This window comes from Hibiscus syriacus, unplaced genomic scaffold (genome assembly GCF_006381635.1).
Source record: "Hibiscus syriacus cultivar Baekdansim isolate YM2019G1 unplaced genomic scaffold, ASM638163v2 tig00112123_pilon, whole genome shotgun sequence".
NCBI lineage: Eukaryota > Viridiplantae > Streptophyta > Magnoliopsida > Malvales > Malvaceae > Hibiscus > Hibiscus syriacus.
Genome location: NW_024063257.1, coordinates 137,335 through 161,569, shown reverse-complemented (window position 1 = coordinate 161,569; position 24,235 = coordinate 137,335). Strand labels below are relative to the sequence as shown.

Genomic DNA, 24,235 nt, shown 5'->3' with positions numbered 1-24,235 from the left:
TTTATTTTAAAAGGGTCTGTAACGACAAACTAGGATTATTTGTAGTTTTGGTTAATTTTAGTTAAAATCATATTTATGAATGAATAGTATAAACATTATGTTTTAAATGATTTTTAAATTAAGTAGTATTTAGGCAACTTTATATAGTTATGAAACAACACTAAACTGCTTAATTACTGCTTGAAATCTATTTCGTTTTCAATGATCAAATATTAATTTATGATGTTATAGTAAAAATGAAAAAGTTTTAAGTTGAAATAGAAAAATGTTTAGAAAAGAACAAAAAAAAATTAAGCATTTATGATCAAGGAATGTCTGAAAGTTTAATGTAACTTCTATAGCTCGTACTTCGAAACGTATAGGTTATGAGTGTTATATGTTCCTTAAAAGTGTAGGTTATGTAGTGAAAACAAAGCATAATCCACAATTAATTATGCATAAGATAAGGACTAATCACACAGTTTAACACCAAAAAATTATTAGGTAAAAGCAAAGGCTATTCATTAATTTCAAAGGTACGAAAACAAAAAGCAGCCACAAATGTTTGTAAATGGCGGATATGAGTCCAAACTAAAGCTTGAAACATAAAACAAATGAAACCAAAAAGAAAGGAAATGAAATTAGTCTGAGGTCTTAACCCTAATTAAGATCCCAAAAATGATGATTTGTTTTTGGCAAAGTCAATACCCGATCCAAGCTCTTCTCCTTGCAAGGTGGTGATTCTGTGCCTTTTTTGTTTCAAATCACCACAAGGCAAGGATCATGAAAGGTGCGTTCTTGATTTCTTTTCATCACCATTTCCGGTCAAGCATTACGGCACATGACGGCAGCCTTGATCCTTTCGACTGTGCATTTTATTAGACTATTGACGGTAGCAACCGATCTGAGAGAGAGTTTTTCTGTTGGAACCGAGTCGACTAAAATCTGGAATGCAACAGTTAGGAGGGAGCCGCCGGAGCCGATATCCCTAATTCCTCGTCTGTTGTTGTGTCCCGGACCGTCCGGAAGTATCGCGAAACCCGATGGTAGAAGTGCAACATAATCAGGATCCCCACCGCCTAAGACGACGTTCATGGCGACGATATCGACTGGGGCATATACCACGTATGATCCTGTAGCATCACTGCAGCTCTCTTGTAGTATCAGCATGTTGGTTTGGCTTATGTTTCCGCTCTACGGATTTGTTTTGACATTGCAAAATGTTAGCTTAATTATATATATTATGCAAAGATCTAAAGTATGTTTTTGCAACTTACGTTCACGCGCAGCAGGGAGACACAGTTGCCTGTATCACGTCCATTAGCTATATGAGCCATTTCTTCAACTACACCACCATTTGAGAGGATATCCCACTATAAATTCAAGTAATATGTTTAGGGTTTAGGGTTTAGGGATTATAATAACATAAGCAACAACGTGAATGTCATGATTGAAAGCTTGACGATTATGTTCGTTTACCTCTTTTCGAGACCGCTCGTCCCTTAGGAAACCGAAAGCCCTCTTTGGTGGAACTGGGATCCAGAAGGAAGTTGCAGCGCTTAGAACAATACCAGGAGGTCTGCCTGGATCATCCATACTCTTCCTGGTCATTACCCTCACATCATTGGAGTCGGTTGTCGATAAAGTCGTCCAAGTATGGGCGGTCAAAGCACCGACGCCGGTACAAAAGCTAATCACCATCCTCTCTGCCAACTTCAGCATAGTCCTCCTTCCTTCTGGACTAGTTATAACTGCAGAACATGTGACATAACAGAGAATGAAGTGCACTACTACACTGGCAATTGAATTTGCAAGAAAAAAGGGGTTAAGTTGCTTTTACCGCATAGATCCCGGCTTGGAATGTTACTGGCCATCGTACTCGCAAGACGTTCGCATTGTCGACCTAGAGTAGCCACCCATCGTTTTGCCCCAAAACCTAAACCGGAATTGACTAATGGTCTGTATATGTTGTGGACAGCTCTATCATCCACTTCTACATGTTCAACCCATATAACCTGATGTATCATGAAAACATGTGATGATTAAATGAAGAATTTGGTTGCTATAAACAGGGAATGTACACTAAAGATGTGATTTACCTTTGAGTATCCATTTGGTAATTCTTTGATCAAACAACCTGAGGGTCTTCTTCTACACCTGGAGATTGGACTCGGGTTTAAATTATCCAAGGAAACATCGACCACCGCCCAAGTTCCGTCACCGTGCTGCTTACAATGCCTCACGAAATAGTTCTCCCGGGTCGGTACAAGTGGTGAAGGGACTTGAAACTCAGCTGTCATCTGAAAACGCAGATCGTTAGGTAGATCAAATGGTATATGTTCTAAAAAATGCACTCTTTTGTGAGTGTTAATGTTGATGTATAGCAACTAATTAGTACCACTTGAAAGGCTCCATTGTAGCTTCCTGCAACTCCAGTTGATAGGACTTCCAGTGTCATAGCCCTTGAAACAATACCACAAAACACTCTAGACCATTGATTCTGCAAATCAATTACTTGAAATCAATAAATGATTCCAGTGAAGTTAAACATTTAAATAAAAGATTTATATTTGATGCAACTCTGGAACTTCAAAAGAAAAGCTTACCACATCCATGAGAATCTCAACTAGGTTAACATGATTCATAATAATAACAGCAGAAGTCCTTGAAGCTTCAGATCTCAACCCTAAAGGCTTTGGTCCAATACCCCTAGTGAAAGTTCTCATGTATTCTTCTTCATTCAAAGCATCTGTAGAATTCTCCCCAGGAATCCATAAAGGTCCCCCAGATTGAGCCATTCTCATCAGTTCTTCCATTGCAGCAACAGCAAGCTCAACAATCATAGGCTTATCAGCTTCTGTTGGCCCGGGAACTGGCCTTAGAAGATCACCAACACCATACATCTCTCCTACAAACCCAGATTGTTGCCCAAAATTGATAGTTCCACCGGGAAAGTGAGGGAAGGAAGTACTCGTACGTTTCCCTACATATTTAGCTGCTGAACCAGATATCCTATCAATCTGTAACAAAAAAGATACACATTTGATCATCAGACCCGAAATAAATTAGCAGTGTAATGTTTTCCTAGTACTTGCCTCTTCTCTTAACCGGGCATTTTCGATTCTCAAATGGTGTTCATCAAATGACATCTCTCCGAGAGCAGCGGGTCCTCCGCAGTTGGGACATATAGCATTGCTTAGAGCTTCCTTGTACCTATGGTTCTCGGCACGGAGCTTTTCGTTCTCGGCCTTCAATATAGAGTTTTCATGGCGTTCATGTTGAGACTTCATTTGGGTGCGTTTGTTTTGGAACCAAAACTTGACTTGTAGAGGCTCCAACCCTAACTCGCGGCCAAGCTCTTTCCTTTGCTTATCATCCGGGTGAGGGCACTCCTTAAAGAATCTGAGAAGAAGAAAAAACATAAAGAAAGCAGGCTTGTTTAATCTGTCTTCCGCACATCACTTTCATATCCAATTACAAGATAGAGAAAAAGGATCTAACGCTTCCATCACTTGGATTTGACCCTGAGTATGGCGATGGTAACGCTTCCTCTTGGGGCGTTGGCCAGGGTCCTGTTCATCTCCGGAAGGTGCATCCATTTCGGTAACCGATCTAGTGTCGTACTCATCGTCGACCCTGAGCCTCCCCGTCAGTTCACTCTCGAACATAGAGGGACTCGTATCGAATATGTTGGGGCTGAACATGGCAACAAGCTATGGATTTCTTTGGGTTCTGCAAAAAGGAAGTTGCCAGTCAATTGAAAGAAACTTTAGAAGAATGCAAATGGATAAATAAACAAAGGGAACTAAAAAAAGTCAAAACCAAAAGTCTAAGCTCGTTTATCGAGAAGGATATTCATTTTCTCCGGTCAAATATCTTAATAATACTTTTTAAGAAATAACTTTAGATATAACCGAAGCTCAGATCAACCATTTGTGACTACGGATATGATCTTTAGTAAAGAAAGGAGCAAAAATGGATGAAAATGAGGAAAGAAAAGTTACCTTAATGATTGTTGGCAAAGGGTACTGAGAACTTATATCGAAAAACCTTCCTTTTATACTTTAAACCAGAAAGACTTTGGATTTTCTATGGAGGTTTTTGGGTTGATTTGATTAGATTCTCTGGTTTTCTTTCTGGGGAACGTTAATGGGATCACTACCAGTTGCAAAAGAACAGAAATGACTATGTGGGGCGTTCTAGTTACGTGCCAAAAGACAGCATAGTTGACACTGTGAGAAACCCCTTTGACTAGCACGAATTTTAAGACCAAAAAACAGATTGTAACGCTCAAACTTAGATATCTAGTACTGTACTGCAAGAAACTCACTTGTTGTACTCCCTCTTTCTCAACAGAATAGTAACGGAAACCATAAGAATAAGGTTTTAGAATGGAGCTTAATGGGTTTAGGGTCACTGGAACTAAGCCACCTGATGAAGAAGATGAAAGAAAAGAGAGGAATGAAGAGAAGAAAGACGGGGAAAATATGGTATCTAAGTAGTTATTGCAGAGGGTATTGATTGGAGAGGGTGCAATGCCAATAGCATTAATGGAGGGTGAGAAAGAGGTGTAATTGCAACATGAGAGATAGAGAAAGGGAAAGCATCCTTTCGACTTTCATTTTTGTTTAAATTTACTTGCAAAAGTGGTGATGAGCGATATGAATATATATAGTAGGAGTGTTAACGGTTCAAGTTCAGATATTTTTAAAATATGAATTAGGTTAAAATATCGTAATTTGATTTTTTTTTAAAAATAAATTATTAATTTTAGTAAATTTAAAGTTTTATTTGAGTGGCGTAAATTTATTAGATATGCAAAATAATCTAATTTTTTCCAATTTTTTTCATTAATAAATGTGCAATGTCTCACAAATTAAATATATATACCAAATGAATTAATTAGGTGAAAATTAATAACCTCTTCATATATAAATTCACTAATAATTAATGACTTCTTCTCTTTAATTAGCTAATAATTATAGGTTTTATCCAAAGAAAAATGTATCACATTTCCCATGCATTTACATAGAAAGCAAATCTTATATCTACCCAATAATAAGACTACACAATTAGAATGACCAATTTTGTACAAATATAATAATTTTTTACCTAATTGGTAATGATTTCTTACCAAATAATACAAATATTAGATTATTAGCATATATGTATTATATGTGATTATACACGTGCACATCGCATATACGTATACATCACGAATGACAATTACACACGTGAATATCACATATGTATTATTATTAGTTATCTTCATATATGTTTAAATAATTTTATTAACTTTTATTCTTAATTTTTAATATTTATTTATATAAATAATCATTTGGTTGCAAAAGAAACTTGCTTAACAAGAGATATCCTCAAAATATATTTTTTACTTCTAATCAACGTCTATCAAAGAAGTATAATTATACACGAACTCAATGTGAGACAAGATCCATATGGTAAGAGTTCCGCCCTTACATCCCGTTTCAACTCTCGACTGTAGTCCAATACTAATCTTTATTTTCTCTCAATTTTATTTCTTCACCAATTAAATCATATTATAAACTTTATGAATAAAATAAAGACAATTTAAAACATAAAATTCTAACATAACTAAAATTTCAAATTAATAACTGGTCATGAGACGATGAGGGGCAGGGGCAGGGGGCAGGGGGCAGGGTTTAGCTTCGAAGAATTCCTTCAGCCTTTTTGTTAATAATCTTCCACCCTCGTTACACTGGAAGGGTATATGGTTAGCTTATGGAAGGCATGGAGACATTATCGACGCTTGCATTCCGAGCAAGAGAAATATCAATGAGTCAAGATTTGGATTTATGAGATTCAATAACAAACAAGACGCTTCTAGAGCTTCAAATATGATAAATGGCTATGCTCTTTTAGGGAGACGACTATCAGTATCATACACAAGGTTTAACGTAAGATCCAACTTCCAGAGTGTTAGATTTGTCTAGAAATTAAGTTGACAAGTTGGAAATTTCATCTTGGTTGGTGGCCAACTTATTGGAAATTTCATCTTGGTTGGTGGTCAAACTTTGAACATGTGAATTTCATATTTGGTGGCTAACTTGTACACATTGGAAAATTCTTTGGTAGGTGGCCAAACTTTGAACATATTGTTCTTGAAACTCAACTATAAATAGGCCTAAGTATTTCCATTAGAAATCATCCCAAAAACAAGTTCTCTCTTCCTCTTGTATTCTTCATTCTCCCACTTTGGGAATTCCAAAGAATTCCATTTGTTGTAATATTGGCGATATAGTGAAGTTATCATCCGGTGTGGTGCCCGAGGAGTAGACGATATTCTCGTCGAACCTCATAAATTTGGTGTGTTCTCTCCTTTATTGTTTTTTATTCGGTTCTTTTCCATTGTGTTTCAATATTCAACAGTTTGATAGGTTTATCCGCTGTGCAACCTTTGGTGGTTTTAAACTTGACATTTTAGGTCAATTTTAAAACAACGTTCGTGTGGGAAATAACCTGTTTTCCCCAACAATTGGCATCAGAGCTTCGATTGAGGTTATCCTGGTGGTTTCGTTGCTGAAAAGATACAGTTCGTGATATTGAATATTGTTCCTTAGAATTAAAATGCCAAAATACGGATCAGTTGAGACATCAAGCTCTTCATCTGGACCGGTGATGAGGGTGATGTCAAATGCAAATTTCTCGGTGGAGTTGTTCGATGGATCCGGTCATTTTGGCATGTGGCAAGGCGAGGTGTTAGATGCTTTATTCCAACAAGGTCTAGACATCGCCATTGAGGAAGAAAAGCCCGAATATATGGAGGAGAAAGAATGGGGAACAATCAATCGTTTGGCGTGTAGCACGATTCGATCTTGTCTTTCCAGGGAGCAGAAGTATGGCTACAAGAATGAGACTTCTGCAAGTAAGATGTGGAAAGTTTTGGAGGAAAAATTCCTGAAGAAAAGCTCTAAGAATCGTCTCCATATGAAGAAAATATTGTTCATATTTGATTATCAACCAGGCACCAGTATGAATGAACACATCACTGCGTTCAATGAGCTAGTGGAAGACTTATTGGGCATGGATGAAACCTTCAAAGATGAAGATTTGGCTTTGATGTTGTTGTCATCTCTTCCAGATGAATTTGAGCACCTTGAGACAACGTTACTTCATGGTAAGGATAATGTTACCCTTAAAGATGTAACTGATGCTTTGTATAGTTATTAACTCAGGAAGAAAACCAAGAAGGAGAGCAAGTACGAAGCAGCGGAGGCTATGGTGGCAAGAGGTCGCTCGAAAATTCAAAAGCCAAAGTGGAGAGGGAGATCAAAGTCGAAGTCCAGACTGGGAAAAGATGAATGTGCCTTTTGTCATGAGAAAGGCCATTGGAAGAAAGATTGTCCGAAGCTGAATAAGAAAGGAAAAGCTGCTCCAGATGCATGTTTTGCAGAGCATGATGCACATGACTCTAACATATCATTGGTTGCTTCATCAACAACATTCCATTCCGATGAGTGGATATTAGATTCGGGTTGCACCTATCATATGTCCCCTAATCGGGAGTGGTTCTCCGATTTAGTGGAACTAAATACATGAGTTGTTTATATGGGCAATGACAATGCCTGTAAAACTTTTGGGATAGGTTCAATTTGATTGAAGAATCAAGATGGATCAACCAGAGTTCTGACGGATGTCCGATACGTGCCCAGTTTGAAGAAAAATCTCATCTCGTTGGGAGCCTTAGAATCCAAATGTTCAGTAGTCACTATGAGAGATGGAGTTTTAAAAGTCACATATGGCGCACTTGTGATGATGAAGGGCATCATAAAAAATAATTTGTATTACTACCAAGGTAGTACAATTATTGGAGCAGTTGCAGCAGCTTCTGGAGGTGATGATTTGGACGCAACCCAGTTGTGGCATATGCGGTTGGGACATGCTGGAGAGAAATCCTTGCAAATTCTGGCAAAGAAAGGATTGTTGAAAGGTGCAAAGGCTTGCAAATTGAACTTTTGCAAGCATTGTGTTCTGGGAAAGCAGAAGAGAGTGAAGTTTGGCACCACTATATATAATACAAAAGGTATTGTAGATTATATTCACTCAGATGTATGGGGTCCTTCAAAGACATCGTCTTTAGGAGGAAACCATTATTTTGTAACTTTTGTAGATGACTTTTCCAGAAGAGTTTGGGTGTATCCGATAAAGTCTAAAGATGAAGTGCTTCAAATTTTCCTGAAATGGAAAAATATGATCGAGAACCAGACTGGTAGAAAGATCAAACGTCTTAGGACGGACAATGGAGGGGAATATAAAAATGACCCATTCTTTGACGTTTTCCATGAGTATGGCATTGTTCGACACTTCACTGTTAGACATACACCACAAAATAATGGGGTGGCAGAGCGTATGAATCGAACACTATTGGAGAAAGTTCGATGTATGTTGTCTAATGCTGGGTTAGGCAAGGCATTTTGGGCTGAGGCTGTGACATATGCTAGCCATCTCATCAATCATATGCCATCATCAGCGATAGGAGGAAAAATACCATTGAAGGTATGGTTTGGAAAACCTGCTACTGATTATGATTCCTTACATGTTTTTGGATCCACTGTTTATTATCATGTGAAGGAATCCAAGCTTTATCCGAGAGCAAAGAAGGTTCTCTTTATGGGAATCACCCATGGAGTGAAGGGATTCCGCCTTTGGTGTTTAGACACCAAGAAGATAATTTGTAGCATAGATGTTACCTTTGATGAATCTGCCCTAGTAAAGAAGGTAATAAGTGAAGCTGTCCAGACAAGTAATACTCCGCAGCAGGTGGAGCATACTCCAAAACAGGTGGAGTTTCAACAGACGATGATCCCAGAAGTTGATGCAGCTGATTCTTCAACTCCAATAGAAGAATCAGAAGATGAAGAGGTTCAAACCCAAGAACCATTGGAGACACCAGAAACACTTACAGTTACAAGGCCAAGGAGAGAAATTCGTAGACCTGCTCGATTTGTTGATATGGTGGCCTATGCTCTTCCAGTTGTTGATGATGATATCCCTATCACTTACCAAGAAGCAATACAAAGCTTGGAAAGTGATAATTGGAAAAGTGCCATGGATGAAGAAATGCAATCTCTCCAAAAGAACGACACTTGGAAACTGGCACAATTACCGAAAGGTAAAAGAGCCATTGGATGTAAGTGGGTATTTGTAAAGAAAGATGGATCTCATAACAAGAAAGATGTTCGCTACAAGGCACGGTTGGTAGCTAAAGGCTACACTCAAAAGGAGGGAATCGACTACAATGAAGTATTTTCCCCTGTTGTGAAGCATTCCTCCATTAGAATATTGTTGGCCTTGGTAGCACAGTTGAATTTGGAGCTAGCTCAACTTGATGTAAAGACGGCTTTTTTGCACGGTGATTTAGAAGAGGAGATCTATATGACACAGCCAGAAGGATACAAAGATGGTGGTTGTGAGAAATGGGTTTGTAAGTTGAACAAATCGCTATATGGATTGAAGCAATCTCCGAGGCAGTGGTACAAGCGATTTGATAGCTTTATGAGGAGGCAAAAGTATACTAGAAGCAAATATGATCATTGTGTGTATTTGCAAAAGCTCAAAGATGGATCTTTCATTTATCTTCTCTTGTACGTTGACGATATGTTGATCGCTTCGAAGAGTCAAAAGGAGATAGACAAATTAAAGGCTTAGTTGAATCAAGAGTTTGAGATGAAAGATCTAGGTGAGGCCAAAAAGATTCTTGGTATGGAGATAAACAGAGATAGACAGAGAGGGAAGCTTTGTTTAACACAGAAGCAGTATCTGAGAAATGTATTACAATGTTTTGGCATGAATGAAAATACCAAACATGTAAGTATCCCATTGGCTTCTCATTTGAAACTTAGTTCTCAATTATCTCCTAAAACTAACGAAGAACGAGTGTATATGGCAAAAGTTCCATATGCTAATGCAGTTGGGAGCTTGATGTATGCAATGGTGTGTACGCGTCCTGACATTTCACAAACAGTTGGAGTTGTGAGCAGGTACATGCATGATCCTGGAGAAGGACATTGGCAAGCTGTGAAATGGATTCTACGGTATCTCCAACAAACCGTGGATGTTGGTTTAGTTTTTGAACAGGATGAAGCACTTGGTCAGTGTATGGTTAGATATGTTGATTCTGATTATGCTGGTGATTTGGATAAGCGTCGATCAACTACTGGGTATTTGTTTACTCTTGCTAAAGCCCCAGTAAGTTGGAAGTCTACATTGCAATCTACGGTGACCTTGTCTACTACAGAGGCAGAATACATGGCATTTTCAGAGGTTGTAAAGGAAGCAATTTGGCTTAACGGGTTGATGGAAGACTTGGGAGTTGTTCAAAGTCACATTAGTCTCTATTGTGACAGTCAGAGCGCTATTCACTTAGCAAAAAATCAAGTCTACCATTCAAGGACTAAGCATATCGACGTGAGGTATCACTTTGTGTGGGAGATCTTTGAAGAAGGAAAGATTCTACTTCAGAAAATTGTGACATCAGAAAATCCTGCAGATATGATGACCAAGGTGGTAACAGTAATCAAGTTCAATCATTGTTTGAACTTGATTAACATCCTGAAAGTTTGAACACCTTCGGGTGTGTGGCGCTTGTGAGCGCAATTAGAGGCACTACAAATTTGGGGAGTTGAAGAAGTTGAGTAGGCTTGGTAATTTCAAGCCAAGGTGGAGATTTGTTAGATTTGTCTAGAAATTAAGTTGACAAGTTGGAAATTTTATCTTGGTTGGTGGCCAACTTATTGGAAATTTCATCTTGGTTGGTGGCCAAACTTTGAACATTTGAATTTCATATTTAGTGGCTAACTTGTACACATTGGAAAATTATTTGGTAGGTGGCCACACTTTGAACATATTGTTCTTGAAACTCAACTATAAATAGGCCTAAGTATTTCCATTAGAAATCATCCCAAAAACAAGTTCTCTCTTCCTCTTGTATTTTTCATTCTCCCACTTTGGGAATTCCAAAGAATTCCATTTGTTGTAATATTGGCGATATAGTGAAGTTATCATCCGGTGTGGTGCCCGAGGAGTAGACGATATTCTCGTCGAACCTCGTAAATTTGGTGTGTTCTCTTCTTTATTGTTTTTTATTCGGTTCTTTTCCATTGTGTTTCAATATTCAATAGTTTGACAGGTTTATCCGTTGTACAACCTTTGGTGGTTTTAATCTTGACATTTTAGGTCAATTTTAAAACAACGTTCGTGTGGGAAATAACCCGTTTTCCCCAACACAGAGAGGTATCTTTTAGTGGTGTAAACTATAGAAAATTAGATGATGCAAGCAAAAGAAAATATGGCGAGGTTGATGGGAAAGTCATGAACACTAGATATGAAGTAGAGACATCTAGTTCTCAAACCAAGAACAATTCGTTCACCAAGATCCTCCTTTTGACAAGAAGTCCCTCAAAAAAATTTCAGGTCATGTTGGGGAGAAAACCTTGTGAAAATTACAAAAATGTTTGGTGTTCGATGCTTGTAACATACGATTCCACTGGCGTTCAAGATAGATTAAGAACTTAGGGATTAGGAGATGTGGATATAAAAAAGATAGGAAGTAAATTATTTCTTATCACAATTAGAGATGAAGTACTCCTCAATATCTTGCAACACTAAGAAAGGTCATATCTTAAAGAAATCTTCGTTGAGGAAACCGCTTAGACTACTTTCTTTCGAGTTCCCGAAAGATTAGCTTGGGTGGAGGTTCTAGGAATACCCTTGTACTTCTAGAATCAAATTACTTTCAACAGAGTCGTAGACGTTTAGAGAGAACTGGTTTCTCTTGCTGATAATGCGCATCAAACCATTAGATGTGAAAAGCTCTTATCCTTCTCTCCACCGCTCAAATGGAATTGATAAACAAAACATTTCTACTAAAGGTTGAAGATCAAAATTTTCTAATTAGGGTGAAGGAAAAAGAAACTGATCATTCATTTTTCGACTGTAGAACTCTTGTAAGCAGAGTGGAGCCAAGATTAGATATAGTCCGGGGCCGAAATATTAAACTTTTTAAGAAAAATACAATGATTTATTACGTATTTAAACTTACAATTCAGATAACAATATCTAATTTGTCTAATAATTAAATTTATAATGATTTAAATTGTTATTAGACCAAAACTTGAGAACATTGGATTATCATTCCTTTTTTTTGTATAACCACCGATTTTTAATCTATTGGTCGACTAATTCGGATCGGGTACTGCAGAGGCGAGGACAACCCTCCCAACCCAGTTTGCTCCATTCGCAATCACCAAGATTCGAACCCCTGACCTTGCTTAAGAGATCTAGTGCCTCATCCCGCTAGACCAACCGATTGTTGGTATTGGATTATTATTCTTTAGTTCGCCCCCCTACTTGATTAAATATCTAATAAATTCTTATATTTCTGAATTTAAATACTTATTTTTACATTAACTAAAATACTATTAGATTAAAATCTATCGAATATAAAATAATTTTATAGGGGTTGGGGCCCCTTTGGGTCCTAGGGGAGCTCCACCCCTACTTGTAAGTAAATACTGTTATATTTTGACCTAAATTATAATTGGTGATTTAGTTGAATTTTATTGTAATTCTAGTGCTTAAATATTACTTAGTAATTATGTTTATTTAATAAAGTAAATATTTATTATAGGCAATAAAAAATTTTACTGACTAAGTATTTGACTCTATAAATAGAGATTATATCTTAGCCTTTAGGGTAATATGAGAGAAAATTATTTTGGAGAGATGTAATTCTTTTTGGGATCTCTGTAACTTTTGGGGCTTATATTGCAAAGATAGTTTTGTAGGGATTTTGGAAGAATGTTCTGGGATATATTGAGTTTTTGTATCTATACCATATTTTTGGATACATGTGATATCATGTATATGTATTTTTCGTGTTCTTTACATTTATAGTGGATTGTTGTTCATCTCGCTCGTGGAGGTAGGCAAGGCCATGTCGAATCATGTTAAATATTGTTTCTTGTGCATGTATTATGTTATGTTGATATCGCTTTAGTTATTTTTTTGCTCTAAAATCCTAACAAGTGGTATTGAAGTTATGGTTCGGGTTGTGAAATTTTGATAGAATTTGTTGATGTAGATTTTGTTAGTGATTTTGGAGACATGCAAGATGAGTTTGATGCAATGAGTTTTTACTTGCATGTGAGTAATTTTCGATTGTTCCAGTGATACTTCAATGAATATTACGAAAGAATTAAATTTTTTGAAGACTTAACAATAGTGCTTCAATGAATATGTTACTTTCATAAAGATTGAAATTATTGAAGACTTGAAGACCAATTTTTAACTAAATTTAGATCAATAGAGAGATTCGTTATATTTTGACCTAAATTATAATCGACGATTAAGTTGAATTTTATTATAATTCTAGTGGTTAAAGATCACTTCGTAATTAGATTTATTCAATAAAGTAAATATTTATTTTAGACAAAAATTCTTACAGAATAAGAATTTTCGTTAACCAAGTATTTGAATGTATAAATAGAAAATATGTCTTAGATTTGAGGATAATATGAGAGAAAATTGTTTTGGAGAGTCGTAATCCTTTTTAGAATCTCTATAACTTTTGGGGATTATATTGCAGAGATAATTTTGTAGGGATATTAGAATAGTGTTTTAGAATATATCGGGTTTTGAGATATATATGATATCATGTATTTGTACTCTTTGTGTTCTCTACGTTTATAATGGATTGTTGTTCATCTCGTCCATGGAAGTAGACAAGGCTGAACCACGTTAAATCTTGTTTTTTGTGCATGTCTTATTTTATATTGACATCACTTTGGTTATTTTTCCGCTCTCAAATTCTTAACAAGGCCATTAATCTCGATTCACCTTGTAGAAAAGAAATTGATTTTGAATCTTAATCATACTCATATGAGACAAGGTCGTTATATAATATCATTAAATATCATCGTTTAGAAAATATTAATGTCATTATAAATTGGGTGCAAAATTATGAAACCTACGACTCTATTATCGAGGAATTGAATAGACACTTTGGAGAAGAGAACCTTTTAGGATTTGGACCTTCTAATGATCAATTATTTGACCCTTTTCCAGTTAGTGAGGAGCATAATTCAAATGGGGTCCCAACCCCATTACACCACAGTGAATTGGAATTAGCAAAGATGCGTCTTGATAATGGTATGCCCAATATGGTTGTCATGGATTTGATTATAGCTGAAGTTTCATCCCAATGATATCGGTTGTCTCATCTTGGGTTGTTAGCACTAACCTTGCCAATAATGACCTATTAGTATAGTCTTTTACCCTAATCTCATTTGTCCCAAATAAAACATAAAATTTAGTCGCCTCCTCTGCACTCCGGGAATCGCATTCAAGAACCAGGAAAAAGTATGGTTCCTTGCTAAAAAATCAAGATAAAGTCTTATTAGACTTGGAGAGAAGAGAGACCGGATGATTAAAAAAAGCAAGCTAAAAAAGTGTTGTCAAACCTGAATTTTTTGAGTCGTCTCTATCAGATCTTGAAAATAGAAGAGAAATTGTGATTCACGAAGCAAAAAAAGTAATAGAAATAGAAAAACAATCGAGATCCATTTTAAGGCAACAAGGATGACATTATATAAAACTTTATCCAATTCGAAGATCACTAAACCCTCTTAAAGGCAAGGTTAACCTTGAGCTGATTTTTTATCTTTATTCTTCAAGGTGTTAGATTCTCAATCTATTCAGTAGTCAAATGACAATGTCTTCATGGATCATCTCGGGACTAGTTTCTAGTGAAATATTCTCGTTGATTAACAGAAGTGGTTAGGTCGGGTGGTATCATTTTTATGTGGGATAAGGGGATTTTAATGTTGTTTACATCATTTGCTGTTACTGATTGTGATATTTTTTCCATATGATTTTAACCTTAGTTGGAAACTAAAATTCCCCCTAAGGCGCGAAGCGTCCTTTGGATGATATTGAATCCTCATGAAAGTCTTTCTTATGAATCATGGGATAAAGATAACCCTGCTCCTTGTATTGATCAAGAAAATTCAAATATCATTTTTGTTGAATGTAGTTCCATGCGTTATTTCTGGTCTAAAATATTCTTTGATGGGGCATGGAATGGAAACTCCATTGTGATGCGTCTTTCTCGTGGCCTTTGGTTAATCTCGTTTGTTGTTGTCATTTTGAGCTCTTGGTTGGCTAAGAAGGAAAATATTTTTCATGAAAAATATGCTTTTTGGGGGGCCTCTTTTCTTTTCTCAATTCTTCGAGCTTTGTCATGGACTAAAACTTCTAATAAGGATCTCCAGATTTTAGATGTTACGTGGTGGAATAATCTCAGCAAAATGTTGCAAGTTGCGAAAGACTTTTCAAATCTGATTTCATCTCAATTACTCCTGCAACTGGGTAGCAAGCCGTTTGGCCTACTTCAACTCTGAAGGAGTTTTGTTTCTAGTAATTTGAAGGTGAAGTAAAGTTTGGATGACTTTTAATGAATCAAAAATTGTTGTTGCTTTGATTTTGACAATGAAGTGAAGGTTTCGTTGAATTAGCGGCTATAGAAGAACCTGGCTTACATGCACATAGTGAGTTGATGGACTAAAGTATTATATATAATTCATTATTAATAAGTAGCATTGGATTAGGGCATAAGTGTAACACCCCAAATTCTAGGCTAATAGTCTTGGGATTACCTAAGAGGTATGTGAACTTCGAGAATTTCGTGATTGAAGTTGTTGGGCAGAGTGAGGGGTTAATTGGATGAGAACTTGGCCCAATTAACCATAAAAAGAGATTTTTACATAGTAGAAGTATGAAAAGGGACCAAAAGCATAATTATCTCATTTTAAAAAGATGAGAGATTTTATATCTCCATCTCAATCTTTTTCCCTTCATTTCTCTTCATTCTCATTTCCTCATTCTTCCTCTCCAAGTGACATAGCTTAGAGGTAAGTTCTTGAGTATATTTTGTGCTTCAAAATTCATCCCTAATCCCTCAAACAACCTAGTTTTAAAGATTCAAACTTTGAGTTCTTATTTTGCTAGATAAAGTGGGGGGTTTATCATCAAGGTAGTGTATTATACTCCTTTGTGGTGTTAAGGATTTCACAAGCATTTTTTAGTTTAAGATTTGAGTATTTAAGCATTTTAGGGTTTATGATTAGTTTCATGATTAGGTGACATTTTTTATGTAAAACATGATTAGGTGACATTTTTTTATGTAAAACATGTGTTTCTATGATACCTTATTACACTAACTTCCTAAAGCTTTAGCACATGATTAGAAACAAAACTAAGACATTTGGGATGATTTTTAGGTGTTTTCTTAGCTTAAATAAGGTAATTATGGATTTGAGTATTGATATTGTATGAATAGTATTGATACTTAGGGGGAAAGTATCGATATTGCCCATACACTATCGATATTGAGGGTACCTGGTATCGATACTAGGCCACTTTTTAGCAAACATAAGTTATTTTGGTACCGATACTTATGGGGGTATCGATACTTGACCTTAATGTCGCATTCAGTTAATGCACAACAGGGTCAGTGTTACATTCAGGTAATACATAATCGTGTCAGTGTCACATTCAAATAATGCATAATAGTGTCAATGTTGCATTCAGATAATGCACAACATCGTAGTGTCACATTCGGATAATACACAACAGTGTTAGGTTTGCACTAAAACAATGCATAGCAGTTATAATCATTGTGGTTAGAGACCCATTTAAGGTGCACTCATGGAGAGGTCCTTTAGTAGAGGATTAAGGGAAGCATGAGACTTTTAATTCAACGATAGAATAGTTAAACCTTAAGTAGGTAGCTCTTGATTATGATCATGTATGTACCTATAGTTTAGTACCATGTCTTTAGCATGCTTATGTTTATGAGACTCATAATACTACTCTATATTAGCGATTATATTGTTAGGCTTTGTAAGCTCATCATTAAGAGTTTTCGTTTACAGGTTTTTAGCTTGAGTTGTTCGTGTATAATCGTTGCAGCAGAACTTCTAGAATCTTCCTCAAAGTAATGTACTGTAACTTTAGTGGGCATAAATTCTAAGTTTGTATTATTTTGTTTTAAAAAATGTGTCACGGAGCTCCGATTTATAAAAGTATTTTTATAAATGTTATTTACATCTATTATGGTACCATTCATTATGTTTTCAAACGAAAATGAATGGATTTTACAAAACTAGGGATTGTCTTGGTAGCTCAAGTTGGCACTTTAAACTCAATTGGGTTTAGGGTGTTACATTTAATGGTATCAGAGCGTCGGGTTGGGTCAGTCTTAGGACCTAGTGGTCAGTTTTAGTAAGGTATCAGTGAATACATGCCTATAGGTACTGAAAGTACTTATATAAGTCTAGAATCCTACTAGTGCCCTCTTTCTTAATTTGTGTCGTAGAGTTTTGTGATGGTCGATAGATTCGAGCGTAGCCTCAAGGATAGGATTGAAAGTCATGCCCCTCATCCCGATAGCATCAATGATGATATTTTACCCAAGGTAGAGGATTTTGAGGTCCCATTAAGTGCGAGAATTATAGAGGTGTCCTTGTTTAGGGGTTTGAGTTTCACTCTCACAGAGATAGTGGATCTATTTCTGGAATACAAATTGTTCAGCTAGTAACCCAGAGTGTGTTAGTGCCTATAGAGTCTTCAGTAAAGAGACTGATGAGGTACAAGACAGTATATATTTTTTTCTCTTCATTTTGGAAACCAAATCAATTATATCTATAGTCGAATTGATCAAATTTCAACATTATAAATTCTAATCTTGAATCAAATGTAATTTTATTTAAACTATACATCATAGAGAAATACTAAATGTATCAAAAATCATTGAGAAACCCTATTCAAGTTAAGATTTCATCTATATAAATAATGAGTTTTTGGTACAATATCTAAACATCTTTACAATCCTAAGTACATTTAAATCCACAAACTCCAATAGCTGTAAACCAAATGAAGATTTAAATCAATGAGTTTTTAAACATTGCCTTTTAACTTATCTTTAAATTTGAGTAATTTCTTTTCTTAATAATTTGAGATGATTATAAGGTAGGACAATATTTCTTTAATCATTGATAATACACATATTACATATGCAGTTGTTCGAACCCAAATTCTGAAAGGAGAATAACATTTCTTTTTATCATTGAGATTACTCAATGAATTACTTTTTAGCTGGGATGAATCGAAGGGGACAAGGAGGGTAGTTGTCCCCTTAGAAATTTCATATTCTCATGTATTTTTGATATTTTATTTGTATTTTCTATTGATAATATTTCCAACGAATATTATGTAAAAATTGAAGTAGTGGAAGACTTGATAGTAATGCTTCAAAAGATATGTGGCTTACAAAAAAGTATTAAAGTTATTGAAAACTTGAAGACTAATTTTTTATGAAATTTGGGTCAATGGAGATTTGTTATATTTTGGTCTAAATTATAATTAACAATTAAATTCACCCCTAAGATAAAATTTTGCATTTATCACTAATTTTGAGTAAAAAAATTTAATAGACCCCAATAATTTTTTGTTATTTTCATTCTATAAGATAGATAAGAAGACTAAAGAAATAAAATACACATAAATGTGTATCATAATAATTTTTCTTTGATATATGAATAGAAAATTATACTAATAATTTCGGGTCAAGTTAAGGATTTTTTATTCTAAATTTGACTCTGTTCCGACTTTGAATCACTCCTTCACAAAATTGACCTACAGTAATTTTATAAAATTAAATGATGAAAACTTATTGAATTTGTCTAATTATTATACTAAGCTAAGTACTCCTTTAGGGCCGGTCCAAATATGAGTTGATGGAAGCTTTAATGGGCTCAAGATCAGCAGTTGTTGTTATATTAGAGCTTTGGGTTGTTTGGATCTATTCTTTCCCGGGCCGTGACCATTAAAAAGTGTGATTTCACTGGTCTCTGATCCACAAGTTTGCAGTTTGTAAAAGCTGCATTACCGAATATGAAATCCACCGTGCCAGCACTTCAATGGTGGTTTTCTCCAAACAATTGTATGCTGCCACTAACGAAAACAACAATGCCACCTGTGACCGAAGCTTGCTGTGAATCGATAGTGCCGATCACTTGTCGGCATCAGTCGAACCGCAGAGGGATGACAGTGCCGGCCGATCGGTATCGAAAAGATGGTAGTGATGATCTACAAATGTTTTGAATCCACTTTTAGGCTGATGCCATTACCCGGATGAAAGAAGGTTTTGTCAGACACCGTGTCTCCATTTAGCCAGTAGACCAAATCTCCACAATCATTTGATTTGGATTTTCATGTTTCAAATTATACCTTAAATAACAAGAAAGGGAGAAAACCATGTTTCCTGTGGCTAACTAGGCCACTTGGAAACAAACAAATGAATAAAGACAGCAAGCACCGAGCAACATGCACCAATACAGTCTAGCTTTATATATACAAGTAAGTTCTAGTCTTGCTCTTCTTTCATTCATGTGAGTCGGGAATTACACCTCTCTCTCTCTCTCTTTATACAAATTCGGTCATGGACTATGTATATGCTTGACAGTTGACAACCCATGTTTCCATGTAAGACATTATTGCATGTGATCCCCAAGGCCTATATATATATATGTGGTGCATGTGGGAGTGCATTATGAGCATGTGTCAATTCCTCATCATGTGAGGAGAAAGAGGTTTTGACTCTTATTAGTCTGTCAAGTTGCAAGTTATGATCTGCACTGCAGCGACTTCATTGTAATATCTTGATACTTTGTGTGCTAATTGAAGCCGTTAATTTTGGCCTTTGGATACTTTTAGCTGGCGGTGCCACTGTGAGTCTCTGACGGTGAACAGAAAACAAGGCAGCGTCCTGTCGGTTCCGAGTCCAGATCGCCACCAAATCCAGTTGTCGAATCCAGTAACTCTGATTATATTCTAATGACAAATTAAAACAGCCAGGCTGTTACATGCTAGATTATTATTCATTTCAAGGATCTGAACATCCTTGCCTGGGTGAGTTGGTATATTCAATCATTCTCAAATAATCAATAAACAATAGACACTAGGTTTACTGTTCTACCCCTTTCACACATGCACCCTCCATTTTCAAATACTCATCATCCAATGCACATTTCCTCCTCAGATATCCGTAGAGATATCTATCTATCTCACAATCTTCTCTTCATCCAACAAAATGAAGAAAATGGTATCTCCAATGGCGTTTCTGTCGCTCTTTACAGCTCTGATATCTTCCTTTTGTACTTCATCTCAAGCAGCTGCTCCAAAAACTTCTTTCGAAGACAACTTCAGCACAATGTTTTCTGAAGATCATTTCAAAACATCCGAGGATGGCAACACCTGGTTCCTCTCCTTGGACAAACAAACAGGTATGTAATGACAGACTATCATCGGGTTCACTGAGTGTGTAGAATCTGATTGCAGTATTGATTAATTACCGTTGTTGTTTCTTCAGGCTGTGGATTTCAGACCAAGGAAAGATACAGATTTGGGTGGTTTAGCATGAAACTGAAGTTGGTCGGAGGTGATTCAGCTGGTGTTGTGACAGCTTACTACGTATGTTTCTTTTCTCTTACTTTTAACATAAGATGTTTTGATTGTTGTTGTCGTGTTCTTCCAGAGCTGAAGTTTGAGTTTCCATGGCAGATGTGTTCGGAGAAAGAGGCAGGGCCGGAGCGAGATGAGGTGGATTTCGAGTTCTTGGGGAATAGGACCGGGCAGCCGTATTTGATTCAGACCAACGTGTACAAGAATGGGGTCGGGGGACGTGAAATGAGGCACATGCTTTGGTTCGATCCCACTGAAGAGTTTCATACATATTCCATCCTGTGGAATAATCACCAACTTGTGTAAGTTCCCAATTTATGAGCTTCATCCCTCTATTATCTTTGAATTGAAGATTCAGTAATTGTACTTTAATTTAATATATTTCGATCTTCTACTTTTATGAAGTCATTAGTTGATTCAGATAATTAACATTGTTTTACGATTTCGATTAGAATGTCGATGTGGATTTTTCTTTAAGAAAAAAAAATCTTTTTCGACACACAAAAAGTCATAGTTTGAGGATATTTGATAGAAATAAACGTAATGAATTGTGTTGGGAACAGATTCTTTGTGGATAGATCCCATCAGAGTGTACAAAAACAATGGCGACAAGAGAAATGACTTCTTCCCCAACGAGAAGCCGATGTACTTGTTCTCCAGCATATGGAACGCTGATGACTGGGCGACGAGAGGCGGGCTCGAGAAAACCGACTGGAAAAGGGCACCATTCGTCTCAGCTTACAAGGACTTTAGCGTCGATGGGTGCCAATGGGAAGACCCCAACCCTGCATGCGTATCGACCACCACCAAGTATTGGTGGGATCAGTACGATGCTTGGCATTTAACTGATGATCAGAAGAAGGATTTTGCTTGGGTCCAAAGAAACCTTGTCATTTACGACTATTGCAAGGATTTCGAACGCTACCCTAAATTGCCTGGAGAGTGTTCCTTGAGCCCCTGGGATTAGGGTATGGAGCTATCAAGTGAGGAATTGAATTTTTTTAATTTGCATCAAAATGTATTCATTCAATTAAAAATAAATATTATTAAAATGTGAAGATACTAATTTTTTATCCATTTGTTTTTTATTTTTAATATTGTTATTATTATTATTATTATTTATACTATTATTATTATTATATTATTAATAATAATATTATTATTATTACAAACAGGCCCAATACTCGAAAGCCTGTTTTACACTCAGACTGACCCAAACCCACCAGAAACCCTAAAACCCAACTAGGGTTTCTATCTAAGCTTCCAGTCGCCTCTCCTTGTCAGCCGTTGGATCTAACTTAGATCCAACGGTCCAGATGATCCCAGCAACAAACCCTAGGGTATCATAACCCTAGGGACACGCGGCCGCCGCCTTTATTGCCGCCGATCTACACCATTTCACGCCACTCTACACACTGCCACGACGCCAACAAGAGCCTCCAGAGGAAATCAACACCAGTCGTCCACGTTGTGACCTTAGGGTGAGTCACCACTATGGGTTTAATGACTCACCGAGTGATGTTCTTTTACCCGGTCTGAGGCAAGGTTCGTGGTAGCTATAAAGCCACTGAACCTGCGAGACAGAGAACACGAACGGAGAGAAACAAAAAGACAACCAACAACAATCATTCGAAAAGAAAAAAAAGAAAAGAAGAAAACACTTACCACGACCGTCGGAGTCTTCACGTGAAACCGGAAAAACAAAGCCATCGAAGGTAAAAAAACCTTCGGTTTTTTTAGATCTAGGGTGATTTAGGGATTTTTATGTAAAAGACATGTCATATTTGAGATAAGAAAAAAACCAGGTTTCGATTTGGGTAAAAAAATTTAGTTCCGGCCACCATACATGGTGGCCGGCGGTGGAGGTTTGCGACGACATACAACTGCCGGCCGGTGAACGGATTCCCTCCGGTGAGGGAATCCTAGAGAGAGGCGAGAGAGTTTTAAAACTCTCTCAGTTAGAGAGAGAATGGAAAGAAGAGATTGAAAAAATTTGGCCTTAAGGCCGGCTATAATAGGGCTTAAATACCCTCACCAAAACGACGTAGTTTTGGTGAGGGCCTTTGTGTAATTTTGCTTATGGGTTAATTATACCCGATGCCATCCCATATTTGTAACTTTACATTATAGTCACTGAAATTAAATTTAAATCATTTTAATTCGATTTCTTAATTTTAATTTTATTTATTTTAGTCCTTTACATAAAATAATAGATATTTTAGGTAAAATAACAGATTTAGTCATCTAATTTTAATAATTAATATTTTAACCCCGAATAGCATGTTTTAATTTAATTTAATTTGATGTTCGAATTTGATATAAGTTTATTTAGTCCCTAAATTAAATAAAGGTAAAATAGCATGTTTAACTCCTGTAATTTTAAATAATTAATTATGAATTAGGTATTTAATTTTATTATGTTATAATTTAGTCATTAATTTCAAATACTTTCATTTATCTTACAAGTTTTATTACTTTTTATATTTTAATACTATAGTTTTAATTTTATTTATTTTAGTCATTGTTTATTTATATTTTATTTTAATTTTATATGTTTATATATTTAATTATTATTGTTTTATTATTATGTAGTCATATAAAAATATATAATAAATAATATTTATTTACTTATTTTTTATTACTTATTTTTTTATATTAATAAAAATCCTATTTATAAATTTAATTTTATATAAATTACTTTTAAGAAAAATAATCATATTTTAATATTTATTTTTTTTTAATATTAAGAAATGGACTGTCTTAAAGCACCTATAAGTCCTTTTCTGATATTCTTAAATAAATAAATATCCTATTTTATAAATTATATATATTAATTTATTTTAATTATTTTTAGAGAAATGTTTTATTAATATTTATTTATTTTTTAATATTAAGAAATGGATGTCTTAAAGCACCTAGAAGTCATTTTCTGATATTTCTAAGTAAATAAATATCTTATTTATAAAAATAAAGATATATATATATATATATATATATATATATATATATATTTCTTAAAATTATATTAATAAATTTGAAATAACAGGATTATGAATTAAATATATTTTTAAATTTTCAATAATAGAGACAATTTATAATTAATGAGTACCAATTTTGGGCGTTATAGGGATGCTAATCCTTCCCTAAACGTAATCGACCACAAATCCCTTCTTTACTAATTTTTTTTTGTTATACGCAGATCAATTTATCTTTTAAATTATGTTTTCTTAAAAACTATTTTAAAAGGTTATTTTTAGGTATTTGACCTACCTAACCCAAAGGGTCAATGGCGACTCCCAAAATATTTTATTTTAAATCAAAATCATTTATTTATTTATTTTAATTTTCCCGCCAAGTAAAAATTCGTACCTGGGCAAAAATCAGTTACGACAGCTTGGCGACTCCGCTAAGGACTGATCAAGCTTTGAAATTAATTATAAATTGTCTCTATCAATTAGAAATTAAAAATTCATATTTATTTAATTTATAATTCTTTTCTTTCAAAATTTTTATTACTTATGATTTTCATAATATTGATTATATTTTTTATTAATGTTTTTATTTTATTTTTAGATATTAAATTTCATTTGTTTGTCAAAGGTTTGAATATTTCTCCTCACACACACGACACTTGCATTGCATAGCATAAGCTTTATAATCAAGCTTGTCCCTTTTATGTGGAGTGAAAGCAACGTCT

General features: G+C 35.4%; 1 protein-coding gene and 1 pseudogene across 1 annotated transcript; one reads left to right on the top strand and one right to left on the bottom strand.

Annotated features, from left to right (window-relative positions):
• Positions 1–802: 802 nt before the first annotated feature.
• LOC120174770 (homeobox-leucine zipper protein PROTODERMAL FACTOR 2-like) lies at positions 803–4,005 on the bottom strand. Its single transcript, XM_039181524.1, has 10 exons — positions 3,984–4,005; positions 3,481–3,711; positions 3,075–3,381; positions 2,586–2,999; positions 2,378–2,479; positions 2,079–2,279; positions 1,820–1,994; positions 1,459–1,730; positions 1,257–1,352; positions 803–1,173 (listed from the first exon to the last, which is right to left on the bottom strand). Exons 2-10 carry the CDS (start codon positions 3,681–3,683, stop codon positions 805–807), a joined length of 2,139 nt encoding a protein of 712 aa, XP_039037455.1. The 5' UTR covers positions 3,684–3,711; positions 3,984–4,005; the 3' UTR covers positions 803–804.
• Positions 4,006–20,167: 16,162 nt separating this feature from the next.
• LOC120174775 lies at positions 20,168–21,505 on the top strand (annotated as a pseudogene).
• The last annotated feature ends 2,730 nt before the right edge of the window (positions 21,506–24,235 follow it).

Coding starts and splice junctions, on each gene's coding strand:
- LOC120174770 (XM_039181524.1), bottom strand. CDS start 3,683: ATGTTCAGCCCCAACATATTCGATACGAGTCCCTCTATGTTCGAGAGT. Junction 2,480..2,585: donor TTGAGATTCTCATGGATGTG/GTAAGCTTTTCT, acceptor ATTGATTTGCAG/AATCAATGGTCTAGAGTGTT. Junction 1,995..2,078: donor TACCAAATGGATACTCAAAG/GTAAATCACATC, acceptor ATGATACATCAG/GTTATATGGGTTGAACATGT.